At 31.5% G+C, this 19072-nt stretch overlaps 1 protein-coding gene across 1 annotated transcript; it reads left to right on the top strand.

Moving 5' to 3' along the window:
• The first annotated feature begins 1086 nt into the window (after positions 1-1086).
• LOC113862687 (peptidyl serine alpha-galactosyltransferase-like) lies at positions 1087-11966 on the top strand. Its single transcript, XM_027495814.1, has 8 exons — positions 1087-1636; positions 2515-2685; positions 3098-3341; positions 3500-3700; positions 3956-4431; positions 9998-10162; positions 10330-10573; positions 10912-11966. Exons 1-8 carry the CDS (start codon positions 1332-1334, stop codon positions 11539-11541), a joined length of 2436 nt encoding a protein of 811 aa, XP_027351615.1. The 5' UTR covers positions 1087-1331; the 3' UTR covers positions 11542-11966.
• Positions 11967-19072: the final 7106 nt, after the last annotated feature.

Raw genomic sequence — 19072 nt, 5'->3', positions numbered from 1 at the left:
AGAATGGTTAAATTCTACCATTAGCATGATATATTATATAATTATTTATGCATTCAACTTTCTATGATCTGGGAAATTATTGCACTTGTATAACAGTGTGATTTGTTATACTTTCAAATTTTTTAAAATTATTTGTTCTTTCGTTAACTAGCTGGAATAAGTCATCCACAATTTATGTCATAGCTAATATATTTATAATAAAATGTGTTTAGTGGACTCAAATACTTTGTAACAAACAATATAAGTGTGTGTGTTTTTTTTTTTTTCTAAAAGTTCATATTCTCGTACTTTTATAAGAAAAAGATATCTTTAAAAATTAACAAATAAACCTATATGTGTAATTGAATCTATGGGTGTGAATTGGCATGCGTGGAGAAAAAGAAAAGAAAGGTTATGCACATGAATTTATAATAAGAATGAAGAAAATTTTGGTATAATTTATTTTACGACTCCAAGAGAACACAAAATTTTAATTATTTTACCTATTAAATTCATAAATTGTATTAATAATAAATACTTTAGCATGAAACTTAATTTTATAAAATACATTTTAAATTTCTAAAATTGTTAAAATCTTCATACATCTATTTACATATATACAGACATGCAGAATTATTTCAAATAATTTTCTAATCACATACTAATGTAACGGTTTGCGTAAAAAACCGAAATGTTACGCTCTATCAATGAAATGCCTCCATATTTGTTGAAACTCTCTTGTACATTTTCTTAACAGATTCGTTATCCAAATTGGAAAAATTGAACTTGCAATGTCTGATCAGACAGTAAAAACACATTCCTCCAAAGACAGAGTCACCCACCCGTCATTTTTTTGGATCTGAAACCAAATTACAAAAGTTAAGACCCACAAAATATAAATCTTCTATTATATATCTAAATACATACAACAAAAATTTATACAAAATAATTTTAATCGAAATTATATAATTTAATATTTTATTAATATTCAATATTACAATTTTAATAAAAATAACTATTTATTTAAAAAATATTTTTTTTTTGAATATGTTAAAAAATCATAAAATAATGTTAAAGAAAACAGAAATTTTGAAGCGTTGAAGGCTCGATGCATATTTCGTATTAAGCATTCAGCAATCACTCCCATACTTTCTAGTTTTTCCCTCATTTGTACAACTATTTACTGCACCGCTCAACTAAAAGCATTAACAAGACTCCGAAGTTTGACTTAGCATTCGGCAAGCTCTCTTGCTACTGGTATTATATGGCATCCATCGAAGCCATGGGATTCAGATCTTGTACACAAAATTAGACAACGCCCATCTAATATTGGACCCTTAAATTGAGTCACAATGGAGAAATTCTTTACTTTGTTGGTTGTAGTGATGTTGGGTCTGGCCATTAGCACATTGCAGATAGTGGAAGCAGCTCAGAAAGCTCCTTGGAGGATTCACACCCTCTTTTCTGTGGAATGCAATAACTACTTTGATTGGCAAACGGTTGGACTCATACACAGTTTTAGGAAGGTGAAGCAACCGGGGCACCTTACACGTCTTCTCAGTTGCACTGATGAGGAGAAGAGAAGTTACAGAGGGATGCATCTTGCTCCCACTTTTGAGGTGCCCTCAATGAGCAGACACCCCACAACTGGTGACTGGTAAAGTAGAATCACTGTTTGTAGAACAGTTAATTCAGCTTTGGGAGTTTCAGTTGGATTGAAAAATGTAGATTTGTTTGTGTGTTGTAGTGTTGTTGAGGAGTGACGTGCTATCATTGACTCTGCTTCTGATTGTTCTATGTTAGTTGTTGTCACTGTTGTGGTAGTACTTTTTATTAATGCATGATATGTAAATGAGTGTGATTGTGTTGATCCATGGAACCTGTGTTTGCAAATTTTTGTGATAGATAGATTATTCCTCTGAATGTAAGTCTTGGTATGTGTTTACATTAGTCATGTATGCTGAAATTTGTGCACACTGGATTTGTATGAGGTAGACAAGTTTGCAATGTTGATGTATTTTATTAAACATTTTGTACGAGGATATCTAGTTTTTTTGTGAGTAAATACCTATACCTATTGGCTTTTACAACAACAATATACGCCGCTTTGGATTGGGCTCCTCTAAAGTGAGGGAATGTGTGGAGTGCGAAAATGAAAATCTTTTCACCATTGATTTCAAGTTAGTTATATTTATAAAATATTTCAATTTAAATCAATGGTGGATAAAAACCTCACTTTCCCACTTCACACCTTCCTTCCCTTTATTGGAGCTCAATCTACTTTTTTCAGAAATTAATGGAGAACGTTAGTGAAATAATTTCACTACCCTTGCTTTTTAATAATGGATATATTCCTGCTAGGCTTCTAGTGCTTTTGTATTGTAATGTGTAAGTGGTTGATATCTGTCATTTCCCTTTTGGAGGGATGCGAGTTTTTAGTCTTTTGCCAAATAAGACACAAGAATATTATATTACAGAAGTGAAATCCTTTCCCGTAATAGGAGGGATAAGATATAAATTCTGTCCATTATCCAGGTACCCTGCAATAAATAAACCTGCTGGTGTTGTACATTGGCTCAAACATAGTCCAGAAGCAGAAAATGTTGACTGGGTTATCATCCTGGATGCAGACATGATAATTCGTGGCCCAATTAGGCCTTGGAAACTTGGCGCAGAGAAAGGAAGACCTGTTGCTGCCTACTATGGGTATTTACAAATATCTTATTTACTCCAGTTTCTTTTTTTACTGATTTAGCATTATAAGCTAGATATTCAACTGGTGGATGGATGTACTTATACTAATGCAGCTTCATATACAAGCTTTGAATGCCTGTTTCCTATTTATCTTGATCACAATGTACTCATTTCACATTTATGTTTGGTGGGAGAAAGAGGGGGGGGGGGGTTGTTTGAGACATCTATTGATAAATTAGAGAATATGGGGTTTGTTAAAACCCCAAACTTGAGAGATTTTGTTTCTTGACTTTGGATCATGTTATGAAATTCACTTATCTGAATCTCCTGAAATAGTTCGTATGTCTTGTATTTTATATTCAGCGTTTATATCTCCAGCTCACCATAAAAGCATGTCATAAACATGACAAAATTCTTTGTCCAGGTACTTAAAAGGTTGTGACAATATTCTGGCTAAACTGCATACAAAACACCCGGAACTCTGTGACAAAGTTGGTGGACTTTTAGCCATGCATATAGATGACCTGCGAGCTTTGGCTCCCATGTGGCTTTCAAAAACAGAAGAAGTGAGGCAAGATAGGGCTCACTGGGGAGTAAACATAACTGGTGATATATATGAGAAAGGATGGATCAGTGAGATGTATGGGTACTCTTTCGGTGCTGCTGAAGTGAGTTTGCTCTCTTAAAATGTTTTTTTTTAACTTTATAGAGAACCTAATTATCAATCACTTCATTTCCAGTTTTTGAACTATTTACCCTTCGCTTATTGTTTTGCCTTTTCCCTACATTTCACTCTTTCCTTTGGGTTTTACACTGCTGTTCACAGGTTGGGCTCCGGCACAAGATCAATCAGAACTTGATGATCTACCCAGGTTATACTCCTCGGGAGGGAACTGAGCCAATTCTTCTTCATTATGGGCTTCCATTCAGAGTGGGGAATTGGTCATTTAGTAAGGCTGAGCACGACGAGGATGACATTGTTTATAACTGTGGCCAGCTCTTTCCTAAACCTCCTTATCCCAGGGAGGTATGTAACTAGTGTATTTATCTGAGGAAACTTGTGTCTTTTAGAGAAATGGGTTCTTTTTGCCATGGCATACTTGTCTCGTCAGAGAAGAAATTTCTTTATATACTTTTACATAGAGTACCATGCATTTTTTACTATGGTGTGTATTTGTAAAACTCAGCATTTTAAGCTTCATGTTTTAGTCATTATGCTGAATTTATTAATACATCAGGTTTTTTCCAAATTTTACTGAAATTGTGAAGTTCCTTATTGTAGGTAATGCAGTTGGAAACAGATCCTAATCTAAGGCGAGGACTATTTTTAAGTATAGAGTGCATAAACATTTTGAATGAAGGTCTTCTGTTACATCATGCTGCTAATGGCTGCCCTAAACCCCCATGGTCTAAATACTTGAACTTTTTGAAAAGCAAAGCCTTTGCTGAACTAACTAAGCCGAAATACGCAACTCCTGCTACTCTAGAAATGATGGAGGATACAGTACAAGAAAATATTGATCATGATGCTGCTAGTCCATATCCTAAAATCCATACTATTTTTTCCACTGAATGCACCCCATACTTTGATTGGCAGACTGTAGGGCTTATGCATAGTTTCCATTTAAGTGGACAGCCAGGGAATATTACTAGACTTCTCAGCTGCTCTGATACGGACTTAAAGCTATATAAGGGGCATAACTTGGCTCCCACCCATTATGTCCCTTCTATGAGTCAACATCCGTTAACAGGCGATTGGTAATTGAATGAGTGTGTGTATGTTGTTTCAGTTTTCAATTGCATTATGTTTACTTTCTTATTTAGTTGTAATTTCTGGGCTGACATTTAGCTGTGACAGTTGGGACTTAGGAGTCACTTTTTCAGCATTTCTTTTTTCTTTTTTGAAGATTTTAAAAATAATTCAGCTATAAACATTCATCTTGATGAGCTCATCCTCATGATAAAGTTGTTATTTTAATTGAAACTATATTTGCCATGGTCAACAAGTTATCTACCTTGGTTGATTTTTTCTTTTTGAATTCTTTTTCTCTGATTTCTATTTCTATTGAATAATGTGTGCTTGCTAACTTGGAAATTGATGATGATTGTTTATTATTATTAATTAGTATGTTTTCTTAATGTTGTATATTGACTGTTAGTATTATTTATTGTTTGATTAAGTCCCACATCGCTTATTAATTGTTATTATGCAGTTTGATTAAGTTTCACATCCCTTATGCTTGAGTGACTTCTATCTCATCGTTATTATATAAGTAATACCTTGTAATGCATTTATATGAACAACAAAAAGCTAAGCATAACATCGATGTAGGTACATACTACGTGTATCAAATCACGTTAAATCCTTGTGTTGGTACTTCTCCCCCTTTCACTTCCTTTTATTTTCTCTCAACATCTAGTATCAACAATTTATATTAGTATTCTCTTTTGATGTAGCTTTGCCTAATCTGCTACATTAGAAAATATTTGATTTTCCACAAAGATCTTAGTTTAGAGGAAGTAGTGAGAGCTTTTTTTTAGAGAAAGCAATATGAACAATAGCGTTGGAAGAGGGGAAAGTAAGGATTGAGAAATTTGATGGCAAAAACTATGGATTCTAGAAGATGCAAATAGAAGATTATTTATATCAGAAGAAGTTGTATCAACGCTTGACAGGGAAGAAGCCAGATGACTTGGAGCAAACAGATTGGGGTTGTTGGATCAACAGGCTCTTGGTGTGATCAGATTGACGCTGGCCAAGAATGTTGCGTTCAACATTGTGAACGAGAAGACTACTGCAAATTTAATGAAGGCGTTGTCAAAATATGTATGAGAAGTCATTTGCAGACAATAAATTATATTTAATGCGCCGACTATTCAACTTCAAGATGGGAGAAGGTAATTCTGTAACTAATCACATTAATGAATTTAATACAATTCTTGTCTAGTTGGTGTTGGTGCAAATCATGTTTGATGATGAGGTGAAGGCGTTAATTCTACTATCATCCCAACTGGATAGTTGTCCTGCAACTATTATTGCAGTTAGTAATTCTACAAGGAATAAAAAGTTAAAGCTCGATGACATTCGTGACTTGATCTTAAGTGAAGACATTCGCAGGAGAGATTCAAGAGAATCTTTATCCTGCTTCTAGTTTGAACATTGAATATTGAAAGCATAGGAAGAAATAGCCAAAAGAGTCAAAATCAAGGCCGAGACAGATCAAAGTCTAGAGAAGAAAGACAGACAAAAGTCCAGAATGATATTATTTGTTTTAATTATGACAAGAGAAGTCACTTTATCAATCAATTCAAAGTTCCAAAGAAAAAGAAGTGCAATAAAAATAAGCATGATGATGATGAATCCACCAATGCAACAAATGATGAACTTGCATATGCATTAATTTGCAGCTCAGATAGTCTTCTTGACTCATAGATTATGGACTAGTGTGTTATTTTACATTACTCCTTCCATAGAATTATTATCTAATTATGTTTCTAGAAAATTTGGCAAGGTTAACCTTGCAAATGACAAATCTCTTGATATTGTGGGAAGAGGTGACATTGACATCAAAACCTTTAGTGAAACCCTAAAAACATTGCACAATATCATACATATCCATGCCTTAAAGAGAAATTTAATATCTATAGGGCAATTGGATGATTAGAGGCTTTACACCACTTTTGCAGATGGAGTGTAAAAGGTGACGAAAGACAATTTGGTTATAGCTCGTGGAAAGAAGCAAGAGTTTCTCTAAATGGTTGCAAAAAAAGGATATGGTAGTAGTTATCAAGACAGAAAATGGTTAGTTTCTCAAAGTAAAGAAAGACATCTAAAGTCAAAAAGTTGGAATTGGTGCATACAGATGTTTGAGAACCAACTCCAAGAAAATCCCTAGAGGCTCATGCTATTATGTTACCTTAATTGATAACTCTACAAAAAAGGTATGAATTTATTTTCTTAAAAGTAAATCTGATGTATTTTTTGTGTTCAAAATTTGGAAAGCAAAAACAGGTTTAAAGGTTAAAAGTTTAAAATTTGATAATGGCAGAGAATATAATAGCCAAGAGTTTAAGGATTTTTGTTCATAAAATAGAATCAGAATGATTAAAACAATACTAGGAATGCTTGAACAAGTGGTCTTGTAGAAAAGATGAACAAAACCTTGAACGAAAGAGCAAGATGTATGTGGATACACTTTGACTTGCCTAAAGTGTTTTCGATAGGTGCAATAAATACAGTAATCTTTCTCATAAATAAAGAACCATCAATTCCTTTAAACTGTTACCTACCTGAAAAGTATATTCTAAAAATGAGGTAAATCTTTTAACTTTGAAAGTTTTTTGTTGTCTCATGTTCAGACAGACTCTAACAGTAGAGATAAATTGCATCTTATGGCAAGAAAATGTTATTTTATCAACTATGAATCTAACATGTACGACTATAGGTTTAGTTTTGGAATGACCAAAGCAAGAAAATCATCAAAAGTAGAAATGTCACTTTTAATGAGAACATGTTCTCTAAGGACAGGTCTACAAAATTTACATGTGGAAGTAAATTGCTAGAACCTTCCAAAAGAGTTGGAAGAAATTTTAAAAGTGATATAGTCAACGGAAACTGGATACAGAGGTAGAATTTGAATTAGAACCATAACCAACATTTGAGTCAGAATTAAAACCAACAACAATGCCAGAAACCCTTATGATCCAACTGAGAAGATTTAGTAAAATATCAGCAACATTAGAAAGATATTCTCCTTCATTGCATTATTTGTCATTAATTAATGTCGGTAAGCCAAAATATTTTGCTGATGCCATATAGGGAAATGACGCTATCAAGTGGGATTCAACAATGAAAGAAAAGATGAGATTCCTTCAGAAGAATAGAACATAGTCATTAACCAAGTTATCAAAAGAAATGAAAGCTTTGCAAAACAAGTGGGTCTATAAGAATCTGACGACAACAGAAGATACAAGACGAGACTTGTAGAGAAAAAGTTTCAGTAGAAACAAGGAATTGACTTCATAGAGATATTCTCTCTTGTTGCCAAGAAGACTATTATTAGAGTCATCTTGAGCATTGGAATTGCAAAGAATCTTCAATTGGAGTCATTAGATACTAAAATTGCATTCTTACATGGAGATTAGGAGGAAGATATTTATATGACAACTAGAAGGTTTTGAAGTTCTAGGCAAAAAGAATCTTATATGCAAGCTTCACAAAATCTTGTATGGCTTGAAACAAGCAACAAGATAATAGTACAAGAAGTTTAATGAGTTTATGAGTAATTCTAAATTTCACAGATGTGACATGGATCATTGCTGCTATGTTAAAAAGTATGTTGATAGTTATGTTATCTTTACTTTATCTGTTGACAACATGTTGATTATAGGGTACAGTGACAGAAATCAATAGGTTGAAGAAGCAATTGGCAGAAAGTTTTGAAATGAAGGATCTTAGTCCAACCAAACAAATTCTCGGCATGAGAATCTTTAGAGATAGATCAAAAGATATTTTTAGATTATCTCTAAAGAAATATATAGCAAAACTGTTTGACAGGATTAATGTTGGAGATACCAAGACCATAAATACCCCTTTGAGAACTTACTTAGAGTTTTCAAAGAGGCATTCATCACAAACAGTTGAAGAAGAAAGTTACATGTCAAGAGCACCATATGCATGAGCAGTAGGAAGCCTAATATATGTTATGGTGTGTACTAGACCTGACATAGCACATGCAATGAGAGTTGTCAATAGGTTCTTATCAAATCCCGAAAAGAAGCATTAGAAAGGTATGAAGTGGATATTAAGATATCTCAATGGCACTTTGAAAATGTGATTTGTACTTCAGCAAAAACAATCCCACCTTACAGGAATGCTCTGATGCAGATTTGGGAGGAGATTTAGATGGCAAAGAAAACACTAGAGGTTATATTTTTACCTTGGGTGGCACTATTGTAAATTGGAAATCTAAATTTCAAAGTAGAATTGCTCTCTCAACCACTGAACCTATATATGTGGCTATCTCAGAAGCAGTCAAGGAGATACTATGACTAAAGAATTCTTTCAAAGAATTAGGAAAAGAACAAAATGATTCTCCATTATTTAGTGACAAACGAAGTGCTATATGTCTTGTCAAAAATTCAGTCTTTCATTTCAGATGCAAACATATTAATATGAAGTATCATTATATTAGAAACTTGATAAGTAATGGAGATTTGTCTTTATTAAAGATCTCAGAAACAAAAAATCCAGCTAATATGTTGACTAAACTGTCACAATTAATAAGTTGAGACTTTGCATTGCCTCAACTGGCCTTCAAGAATAATTGATGATGAAGGCACTATACTAGGTGAAGAATAGATAAGTTCATTGTTTACAATGAATTGTTGTAAATCAGACTCCAAGTGGGAGAATTGCTAGTATTATGTAGTCTAATCAAATCTCACATCGCTTAATCTTAAGCAACCTTTGTCTTATAGTTACTATATAAATAACACCTTGTAAGGCTTTTATATGCATAACAAAAAGATACTTCTCTTGTGCAGCCGTGGATGTAAGTACGTACATGTACTAAACCACAATAAATTCTTGTGTCGTTCTCTCTCCCTTGTTCTCTTCCTTTTATTTGCTCCCAACAGATATATCCTGTCAAATTTATTTCCCTGTTAAAGTAAGTGGATCCTTCTGCACCCAATGTCTAGAGCCGCTGGTTGTGACTATCTGTTGCAGCAGATTTTGATGTCCTAAAATTAAGGATCTGGGTTTGGTCTATCTTTGTATGGTAGGACTCACATCAAACTTTATCTATGTATCTTTAACCTTTAAAACTACCCACTGTTAGCAAAATTAATAAGGAATGTCTACATTAGGACGAATAAGAGTGTATGTAGGAAATCAGAGCTTTAAGCTGCATCAATAGAAATACAGAATAACGGTAGTAACTATTTAGGAAGTTACTGTACAAAGGTTGTTAGCGGAAGTAGTTGAAGGGTATCAATTCAATTGTTTTGAGAGATAAAGAAAGGAGAGGCCAGTCCCTTAAATTCCTGTGAGGGAGAGAAATTTTCTTTGTACTACTTAGGTATTACATTGACTATAAAGACTGCTCATTTGCGAAAAAAATTACTCATTAATCTCATGTTTGGGTCCAGATCTATACTCATCTTTGTGTTATGTTTGCTGTACCCTGTTTAGTGATATACAAATAGCTTGCTCCATAACACCACATGTGCAGTTATTGAGATCCTATCACTTTTAAATGCTGTATGTGGATGAATTATTTACCCTTTAAGCAACAAAGTGAATTTCTTTGTCTTATTTAAGGTATCCAGCAATTAACAAACCAGCTGCAGTCCTCCACTGGCTTAATCATGCAAATATTGATGCTGAATTCATCGTGATTCTAGATGCTGATATGATAATGAGAGGTCCAGTTACACCATGGGAATTCAAAGCTGCCCGCGGCAGACCAGTTTCAACTCCCTATGAGTAAGCCTGGTGAATTTGATTTATCTTTGTGAAACCTGTTAATGTATGTTGATGTAAATGTAATGTTTTGAAGGTTGCATGAATGCATACATCTATAAGCCGGCTTTGTCTTGCAGATGCAGTATGACGGTTGATTTCTTGATTATTTTTTATTCTTTTCATGCTAGCTACCTTATTGGCTGTGACAATGAGCTTGCAAAATTGCATACTAGCCATCCTGAGGCTTGTGACAAGGTTGGTGGTGTAATCATTATGCATATAGATGATCTGAAGAAATTTGCTTTACTTTGGCTGCATAAAACTGAGGAGGTTCGGGCTGATAGAGCTCATTATGCCAGAAATATAACAGGAGACATATATGAATCTGGTTGGATTAGCGAGATGTACGGCTACTCATTTGGTGCAGCAGAGGTATTATGTTTTTGAATTCTTAAAATTCATAATCTACATGCCTGTTCGTCTAAGCGCTAGCATGGGAGACACACACTGCAGCACAGAAAAATGCAATTTTTTCTATTGAAATTTTATAAAAGATAATTTGAACATGGTTGCCTTTCATGAGTGCTCATGTGATTATACGATGCATACATAACAATAGATTAATTGAGCTTCCAATTTCATCCCTATCTTGCTGTGCATTTATCTTTAACATGGTTAGTTACACACCACTCTGTGCATTCATCTCGTGCACATTTTCAAATCCTGCTTTTAATTATGGTAACCTGATATAACGTAATGCTGTGATGCAGTTGAAATTAAGGCATACTATAAACAGAGAGATAATGATATACCCAGGATATGTTCCTGAGGCAAGTGTCAAATATAAAATTTTTCACTACGGATTACAATTCAGTGTTGGGAATTGGAGTTTTGACAAGGCAGAGTGGCGAGAGGTTGACATGGTCAACAGATGCTGGGCCCAGTTTCCAGAACCACCAGACCCATCAACACTTGATCACGGTGACGAGGATAGTTTACAGCAAAACCTTCTCAGTATAGAATGTGTAAAGACACTGAATGATGCATTGCATCGGCATCATGAAAGAAGGAACTGCCCCAAAGCTGATTCCTTATCCACATCAAGAGAGGACACAAATCAGGAAAATGTGATCTCTAGGAAATTTGGCGATTTCAGTGGAAAATCTGATACAGAAGGCAATCATATGTCAGCAAATGATTCTGATTCTGAGGAAATGGCAAGTGTCCAAAAAGATGGGACAGGGATACCTAGTTCTTTCAGGTTCTGGGTGTTATTTTTATGTGCATTTTCTGGATTAGGTTTCTTGGTCGTCATCTTTGTGGTGCATTCAGGTTATAAAAGAAGAGGAACCAAAATAAAACACCATAGAAGCAAGAGAAGAAGCTTGTATCCAGGATAGATGACTTGCTTAGCCAAGTTTTCATAAATTGATAGATTATGATTTCATTCCCACATGAAAGACCAGAAGACCTCCTGTTTCAAAGTTTTGAGAGTGCTTGTACTATTTTGTACAACAAAACATTGAACGAGTGACTCAATTCTGCGTCTTCAAAGTTAATCTAGCTGGCGTTAAACTAGGATTATCCTACAGAGTAGGGGAGTGAAGTACTGTATAATCACATGGTTTTGTCACAGCAAAGGCATTTGACGAGATGTGCCAAATTCTTTTTGTTATCATTGTTGTTTGTTGTAACATTTTGTAATATCTTATCCCTCTCAACACTTATTGTAAAGGGCTCGTGCTAAAATGTTCTTCTACATCTGAATTGTGAACCAATTATTTTAGATCTATTATTACAACCATATGGAAGCATTCAATAAGGCTCACAGCTGTTTCTCCTTTCTAAGGCTTGTTGTGTCTATATCTGTGGGTTGGGTGGCATGTATCGGATCTGTACTTCCTAGGTTGCTAGTCTTTAGCAGCACAGGTTATCATTCACAAACCGACTTCATATCAAGACTCCCGCAAAATCAATAAAACTACGGAACATGTTATTTTGGAACAGTATCTTATCGAACCTTTTAAAATATATCTCTTATCTTAAATATAAAATACTTTTAACTACTTCTTATTAAGTAATTGACTTCATTAATAACATTAAATATATGAATAATTTGGATAATTTTTCTAAAATTGTCTTTAAATTTATTAGGACCCACTGCATTTTCCTCTTCCGATTTAAACAATTACTTTAGCACAACTAAAGGTATTTTTGTGAAAAAATAATTAATGTTAAAAGTAAATATAAGGTTTAAAAAATAATCATAAACAAATTCTTTATGTAGTCAATGAAGATTAAAAACTATGTAATAGAAGTAACAGAACTTTAAGATTTATTAAATGTCTCACTTAAATTTATCTAGAGTATCAAATTAGACTTAATTAGATGTACCGATTCGCCTAACCTATTAAAAATGTCAAGTCAGGCCGAATACTTTGAACTCATTGATCTGTCTAGCTCACCCTATTTAGTTTGTCTATATCCCATTGGACTCATTTTTAATTTTTAAAAATAAAAAAAAATTATTGATTAATTAAATATTAATTTTTTATTAATACAAAAATATTTTTAAAATATTTTTTGTAATTCTTTTTTACTTTTTTTAAATTTTAGGTGGATTAGCGCATTAACTCATTGGCCTATCAACTCTTTCTTTTCTTTTCTTTTTGTCTTTAGCGGGCTAGCCTGTTACCCCACCAGTCTACTTTTAAATGGGCTGAGCTAGAAAATCTAGTCTGTTTTCTAAATAAAATGAACTAGCCTATTTTTTGGACTGACACTCCTAGGTCTATCTTGGTGTGGCTTTTTTACTAGATTGTATAAAATTTTAAAATAATTGTCTAAAAGAGGTAAAACAAAAAGAAAAATACTAAAATAAGCCTTTAGAACAATTACCAGACTCTAAAATATAAAAGCAAATGGTGTCAACACTATCTTCCATCACTCACTTTTCTAATGTTTTGTAAAATAAAATAAAAAGGTGTTACACCTCTATGCACACCACGCGTCACACATGCATGTGTGGGCCTAGTCCAAAGGGTGTTATACAAAGCACAGAGACACATTTCATCCACATGATATTCTGTTGGGTGCCACACACATGGTTTTGACATGTGTCAAATCTTGTGTCGTCCAAATGCATTTTAAATATCTTATCTTTGTATCTAGAAAGAGAGATCTACATTAAAAAATTGTATTTCACTAAAGCAAAATATTACCTGTTTAAGAAAGAAAAAAAAGTTTGCTTAAGTCAACTAAGAGTAAATGAAGTGAATAAAAATTTGCTTAAATAAAATACATTTCACTTAAGCGAATAATGCAGAAAATGTGATTTTTACATAGAAACAGATAACATGCAAGATAACATATTCAATCAATTGAAATGTAAGGAAACAATTTGAAAAAATCGATAATAACTCCATTAGTGAAAGTACTATTTTGTAGATTTAATTTAAGTGTTCAAAATGAGAAAGCACAAGTGCAATCCATTACAAAATAACAAATATTTGAAATTTAAAACAAAAATGTAATTCATAAAACTAATTAAAAATAAATAATGTCTATAACATTGTTCAATATAAAATTCAGGTGTTTAAAGTGATCATGTCTAACACATACTCCTCGTCCTCTATAGGCTAAACTTGATCACTCTCATTATTTGCAGCATGATCCTCATCTTGTCTCCCTCCTTCTTCATCTTCTAATCCATCCCCTAGTTTATGACCATCACGGTCCTCCTAAGCTGCTCTAGTAAATGATTATGTGCATGTTCTTCATGAGTTAGGAAGGTAGGACTGTCTCCAGACCATGATACAACTATTTTAAAGTTTGTAGGTGTAGGCCATAGGAAAGCAAAAGTCTCACCACGATGTTGATGTAGTATGAACCCATGGGAAGGGAAGATGAATGATATAATAAGAATTTTAAATACTAATTAAAATGATAAATGATAAAAGAAAGATCGTTTGCTGCCATTTTTTGCTTGGTGCCAGTGAGATGGTGTATGATGCAAGAATCCATGTGTCATGTTATGTATGGATGTTAATGGTGGTGGTCATGATGGTCGTGCTCTAGGTGCTGCTCCAACAACAATTTGCTTTATTTTTGGCTTGTTGTATATCATAAAGGTTTGAAACTCCTCCTTTGATTGAATATATCATTACTACAATCAACCAAGAAAGATTATGAATAGTTATATTTGATCGTTCCTCAACTACTATATCTTTCTCTTGTAAAAAGTTTTAAACATTTAGCATACTTTGTTCCTATGCATTAAAAGTGTTTGAAACCAATGATATCAAGGTTGTCCTTGACAAATACATACTTCAGAGATGGATAACATAAGGTCATTGTGGAATTATTCATAGTGTAAAAGGAAAAAAGGTGAAGGAGGATCCTAAACTTAACTCATCGATACTGCCATCTAGCATGTAAAATGATTAGGTTGACTTATGAGGTATCTAGTTTACAAGAATATTGAGTTGGTAGATGAGTATTTAATACTTTAATCGGCCAAATCACAAAACTTCACTTACAAGCACAAACTAATGACATGAATAAAGACAATGTCCTAATTGTGGTCAATAATGATAGTACATAACCTAAGAGATTCAAGCAATGATAAAGTATCAAGAGAACTAGGTATAAACAATTGAAAAAGGTAGTAGGTTAAGCTACAAGAAAAAAAGAAAAAGAAAAAAAAAGGGTCCAATTTTAGGTCAATAGCATTCCAGATTTTTAATAGGAATAAATAGATGAATGTTAACATCCATAATATAACCATATATGTATTTTTACATGAATATGTTAAGGATATAAACCAATACTTTCTTATCAATTTGAATTACATTGCTGAGGACCTCCATATTATTATCTACTTCATACATGAGTAAATCAATTCAGTTTCTTAGAATTGTTGACAATAAGATTGCTCAACTTAACATTACATCATTTCATTTTAATTCCTTTGTTTTTCTTTCTATTTAATTTCACTAGTTTATCTTCTTATCTTGTAGGAACACCTGGGTGATATCCATAGTTCAATCCTTGATCAAAATTGATTGAACAACTATCAAAATTTATTTTGTTTCTTCATTAAATTTTTATTTATCAAGTCATTTTTTATGTATAATGTATATTGAAACACTATAGAATCCAATGTATTTGGTCCAATCTTGCATGTTGTTTGTGTTTGTATAATAATCACATTTTTTCCATTATTTGCTTAAGTAAAATATTATTTACTAAAGTGAATCTCTATTCGTTTCATTTACTCTTAGTTGATTTAAGCAAACTTTATTTTAGCTAAACATATAATATTTTGCTAAAGCGAAACATATTTTTTCAATCTAGAGCACTATGTCCTTTTTTTGCTTAAATTTAATAAATTTATTTAGATGCACTTAAGTCGTTATCTTTTCATTTAAGCACATTTGTTTTACTTAAACAATCAAAATTTATGGCATGCTAAGTTTCACTTAAGTTATTTTAAATAGCTTAAACAAATTTTTTTTTCAACTGAGTCTAAATTCGCTTTATATGAATTTAATCTAAAAGATCAATTTTATTTTTTTTTGCACCAAAACAAATCATCTGCCCCCTTATCATATTTTAAAAAGAAAGTTATTTAATATTTTATTTTAATTATGTTATTTTGTTAGTGAATTATTAGTTATGTGTTATTGAAGTTATTATCTTAGTAAAAAAAAATTTAAGAATAAAAAAATATAATACAATATTCACATTTTATTGTTAAAGTAAAATAATAAAATAGAATTGTTTAAATATTTTAACAAATATGTTCATATTAGTTCTAAAATATCATGTGTCGTACATGGGAATTTTAAAAGGAGTTTTGGATTCAACCAGCAACTCTTTGTGTGAAAATACTAAGCGAATTCAAGCTTCTTTTTTTTATATAAAATTTGAAGAAAAATATATGTTTATTATTTTTAAAAAGTTAAATAATTTTTAATATTTTATTTTAATATATAATACTATTGTTATGTGATATATGCTGTTATTTTAGTAAGAAAATATAAAACCTAATGCTTCGATGTTATTATAAAATAAAATGATTAAATAAAATTGTTTAAATAATTATTTTTTTGGTCCAAAATTTATTTTATAATAATTGTTATGTTAGTAAGACAAACTAAGAAATAATCTTGTTTCAGTAAAATTTGCTGTAATTATAAATTTAATTATATTTTCATGTATGTTTTAATATTATTAATTTAAATTTTATAAAACATAATATTTGCATGCTATTATTAAATAAAATGATAAAATATAATTGTTTAAACAATATTTTTAATAGTATTAAATTTTTGTTTATCAATTTAAATAATTACTTTTATTGAAAACGTGCTTATTTTAGTTATGTTTTTTGTAAAATAATTGTTATATTCGTAAGAAAAAAATAAGAAATATTCTTGTTTTACTAATATTTGCTGTGATTTTAAAGTTAATAATATTTTTTCATGTAAGTTTTAATATTAGTATTTTAAATTTCATAAAACATAAAATTTGCATGTTATTATAAAAAAAATTATATTTGTTTTACTAATATTTGCTTATAAAATTATTTAATTTAAAATTATGAATATTAAATATATAATAGAAATGACTTTCTCTTTGTTACTATCATGTATCTAAGTTTATAAAAATGTCATGTATCTAAGTTTATATAGTATAAATGAAATGGCATTGAGGATAAGATTCTAAAGTTGAGGGAAATATATCATCTACGATAAAATGAAAATAATTTCACATTTGTGATGGGCAAATTTTTCAAGCGTTGCTTAACAGGTTATTTTTTAAACTTAAACAAACTTATTTACTGTGTCAGTGGAGAGGTGAAAACTAGAGATACACACCTTTTACTTACATCTAAAAAAATGTACAATTACATTACAGTATGTTGCAATGCAAGTTGGTCTATATATTGATGGTTGACCAGTTATTAGAAGCACGTCATGTGAAATGTGGTCTTCACTTGGTGAATAGTTATTGGACATTTCGCCTCTAAAATAAGAATTGTATGGTAGGACAATGATGATGAGTTAGTTAGTGTGTAATTTTTATAATATAAATTATCACCTTTGTAGTGAAGAACAATTAGAAAGATTTACCCAAGCATAAATATTATAGAGCTTAATTGGAGGTGATATTTTCATTAATCACTCAACCATAGGGCATCGTTGAGATCTTCCTTTACTAGCTAATTTAGATTAATGTAGAAAATATAGTTGAGATTCTATTGTCCTAACAAATCAACAATTGTGCATAGCTACTAATTATCACCACAAGAACGTTTTGGGATTAACTCAATTGATTCAATTATAGGCATGTCATAGATTTCTATGCATTGCACCCACATATCCAAGGGTTATACAGTCAAGACAACCATTCAGTGGCAACTATGTTTATTAATGATAAGTTTGATATATGATTTATTTATAATATTTATTAATTGAATGTTGAATAATATTTTACATGGTTGAAAAGTCATTTTGTTTAAGGCAATGAGGCAAGATATGAAATTTTAGACATTTTTTTGAAAGAAAAAAAAAAGTTGAGGTAATGATTTTTCTTGAAGTTTATTACATAATAAATATTTTCAACATAATTACCAATTTGTTGATAACTTTTATAGATTGTACAGGAGTCGTACAACTCAAAGTGAAGCTAATCATACAATTTTTTATCCACATTCAGCCATAGGATGCATTTATTTAATTATTTATATTGACAATATTGTTATTACTAGAAGCTATCACCATGAAATTACACAATTGAATAATCATTCATGTCACAATTTTTAAATAAAAGATTTTGGTAGATTCCAATACTTCTTGAGAATAGAGGTAGCGCAATCCAAGAACAATAATACCTATGATCTTTCCTTTGTTTTGTGTGCCCCCTATCAAAATGTGATCTCTTCTCAATCTTAGAGAAAGTATGAATTGAATATCTTAAAAGAAATGAATTTGACATATGCCAAATTTGTAGATACTCTACTCTTATGAATCCTAATTCCAAACTTTTGCCAAGTCAGGAAGAACCTCATTCTCATCCAAAAAAGTACTAGAGATTGGTAACAAAATTGGTTGAAAAACTAAACTATCTCACTGTCACTCATTCAATATCTCTTTTGCTGTCACTCATTCAATATCTCTTTTGCTGTCAATATAATAAATCAATTCATTAACTCTCCTAGTAAAAGACATTATGATGCATTGTTTCATAAATTAAAATATATTAGAAGCCCTAGAAAAAAGTCTCTTGTATTAAGACAAGAGTCACGCTAAGTTTGCAAAGTAAAAATGATGCAGGTTATGCAAGATATTATGATGAGATATATTTCTAACTATTGCATTTTGATAGAAGATAATATGATTTTGTGGAAGAATTAGAAGCAAAATATGATTTCTCTTTCTAATGCAGAAGCAAATTATTGTATCATGACCATAACTATATGCAAACTTATGTGGATAAAGCAATTTCTTAAAGAATTAAAATTTAAAGTTATCTCATAAATAACACTTATTTATAATAACTAATCAACCTTACATTCTCTTTGAATCCTGTCTTCTCCATTAAAGAACAAAATACATTAATTGACATTTGTATTCACCAAGTGTATTAAGTACATGAAAGACAAGCTTTGTGTATATGATTTATAATGGTAACATTGAGAAGAAGTGTTAAATATGTGTAATGATGTTAATAGAGTACTATCTGTCAAATATTTGTATTATTGTACTCGCTTTTCTTAGTTGGTATTTGGGCATAATTGTAGCAAAACTAAGCATACATGATCATACCATATACGGTGACTTTTATATATACATTGCACGCATTTCTTAATAGATTATTATCTCTGGCCCTCTAAAATATTAGACTTTTGAAAAGTTTATAATATTT

The sequence above is a fragment of the Abrus precatorius genome, unplaced genomic scaffold, assembly GCF_003935025.1.
Source record: "Abrus precatorius isolate BTA unplaced genomic scaffold, Abrus_2018 Scaffold3, whole genome shotgun sequence".
NCBI classification, from domain to species: Eukaryota; Viridiplantae; Streptophyta; class Magnoliopsida; order Fabales; family Fabaceae; genus Abrus; species Abrus precatorius.
The sequence above is the reverse complement of the archived record's forward strand: the minus strand, read 5'-3'. Positions and strand labels throughout refer to the sequence as shown.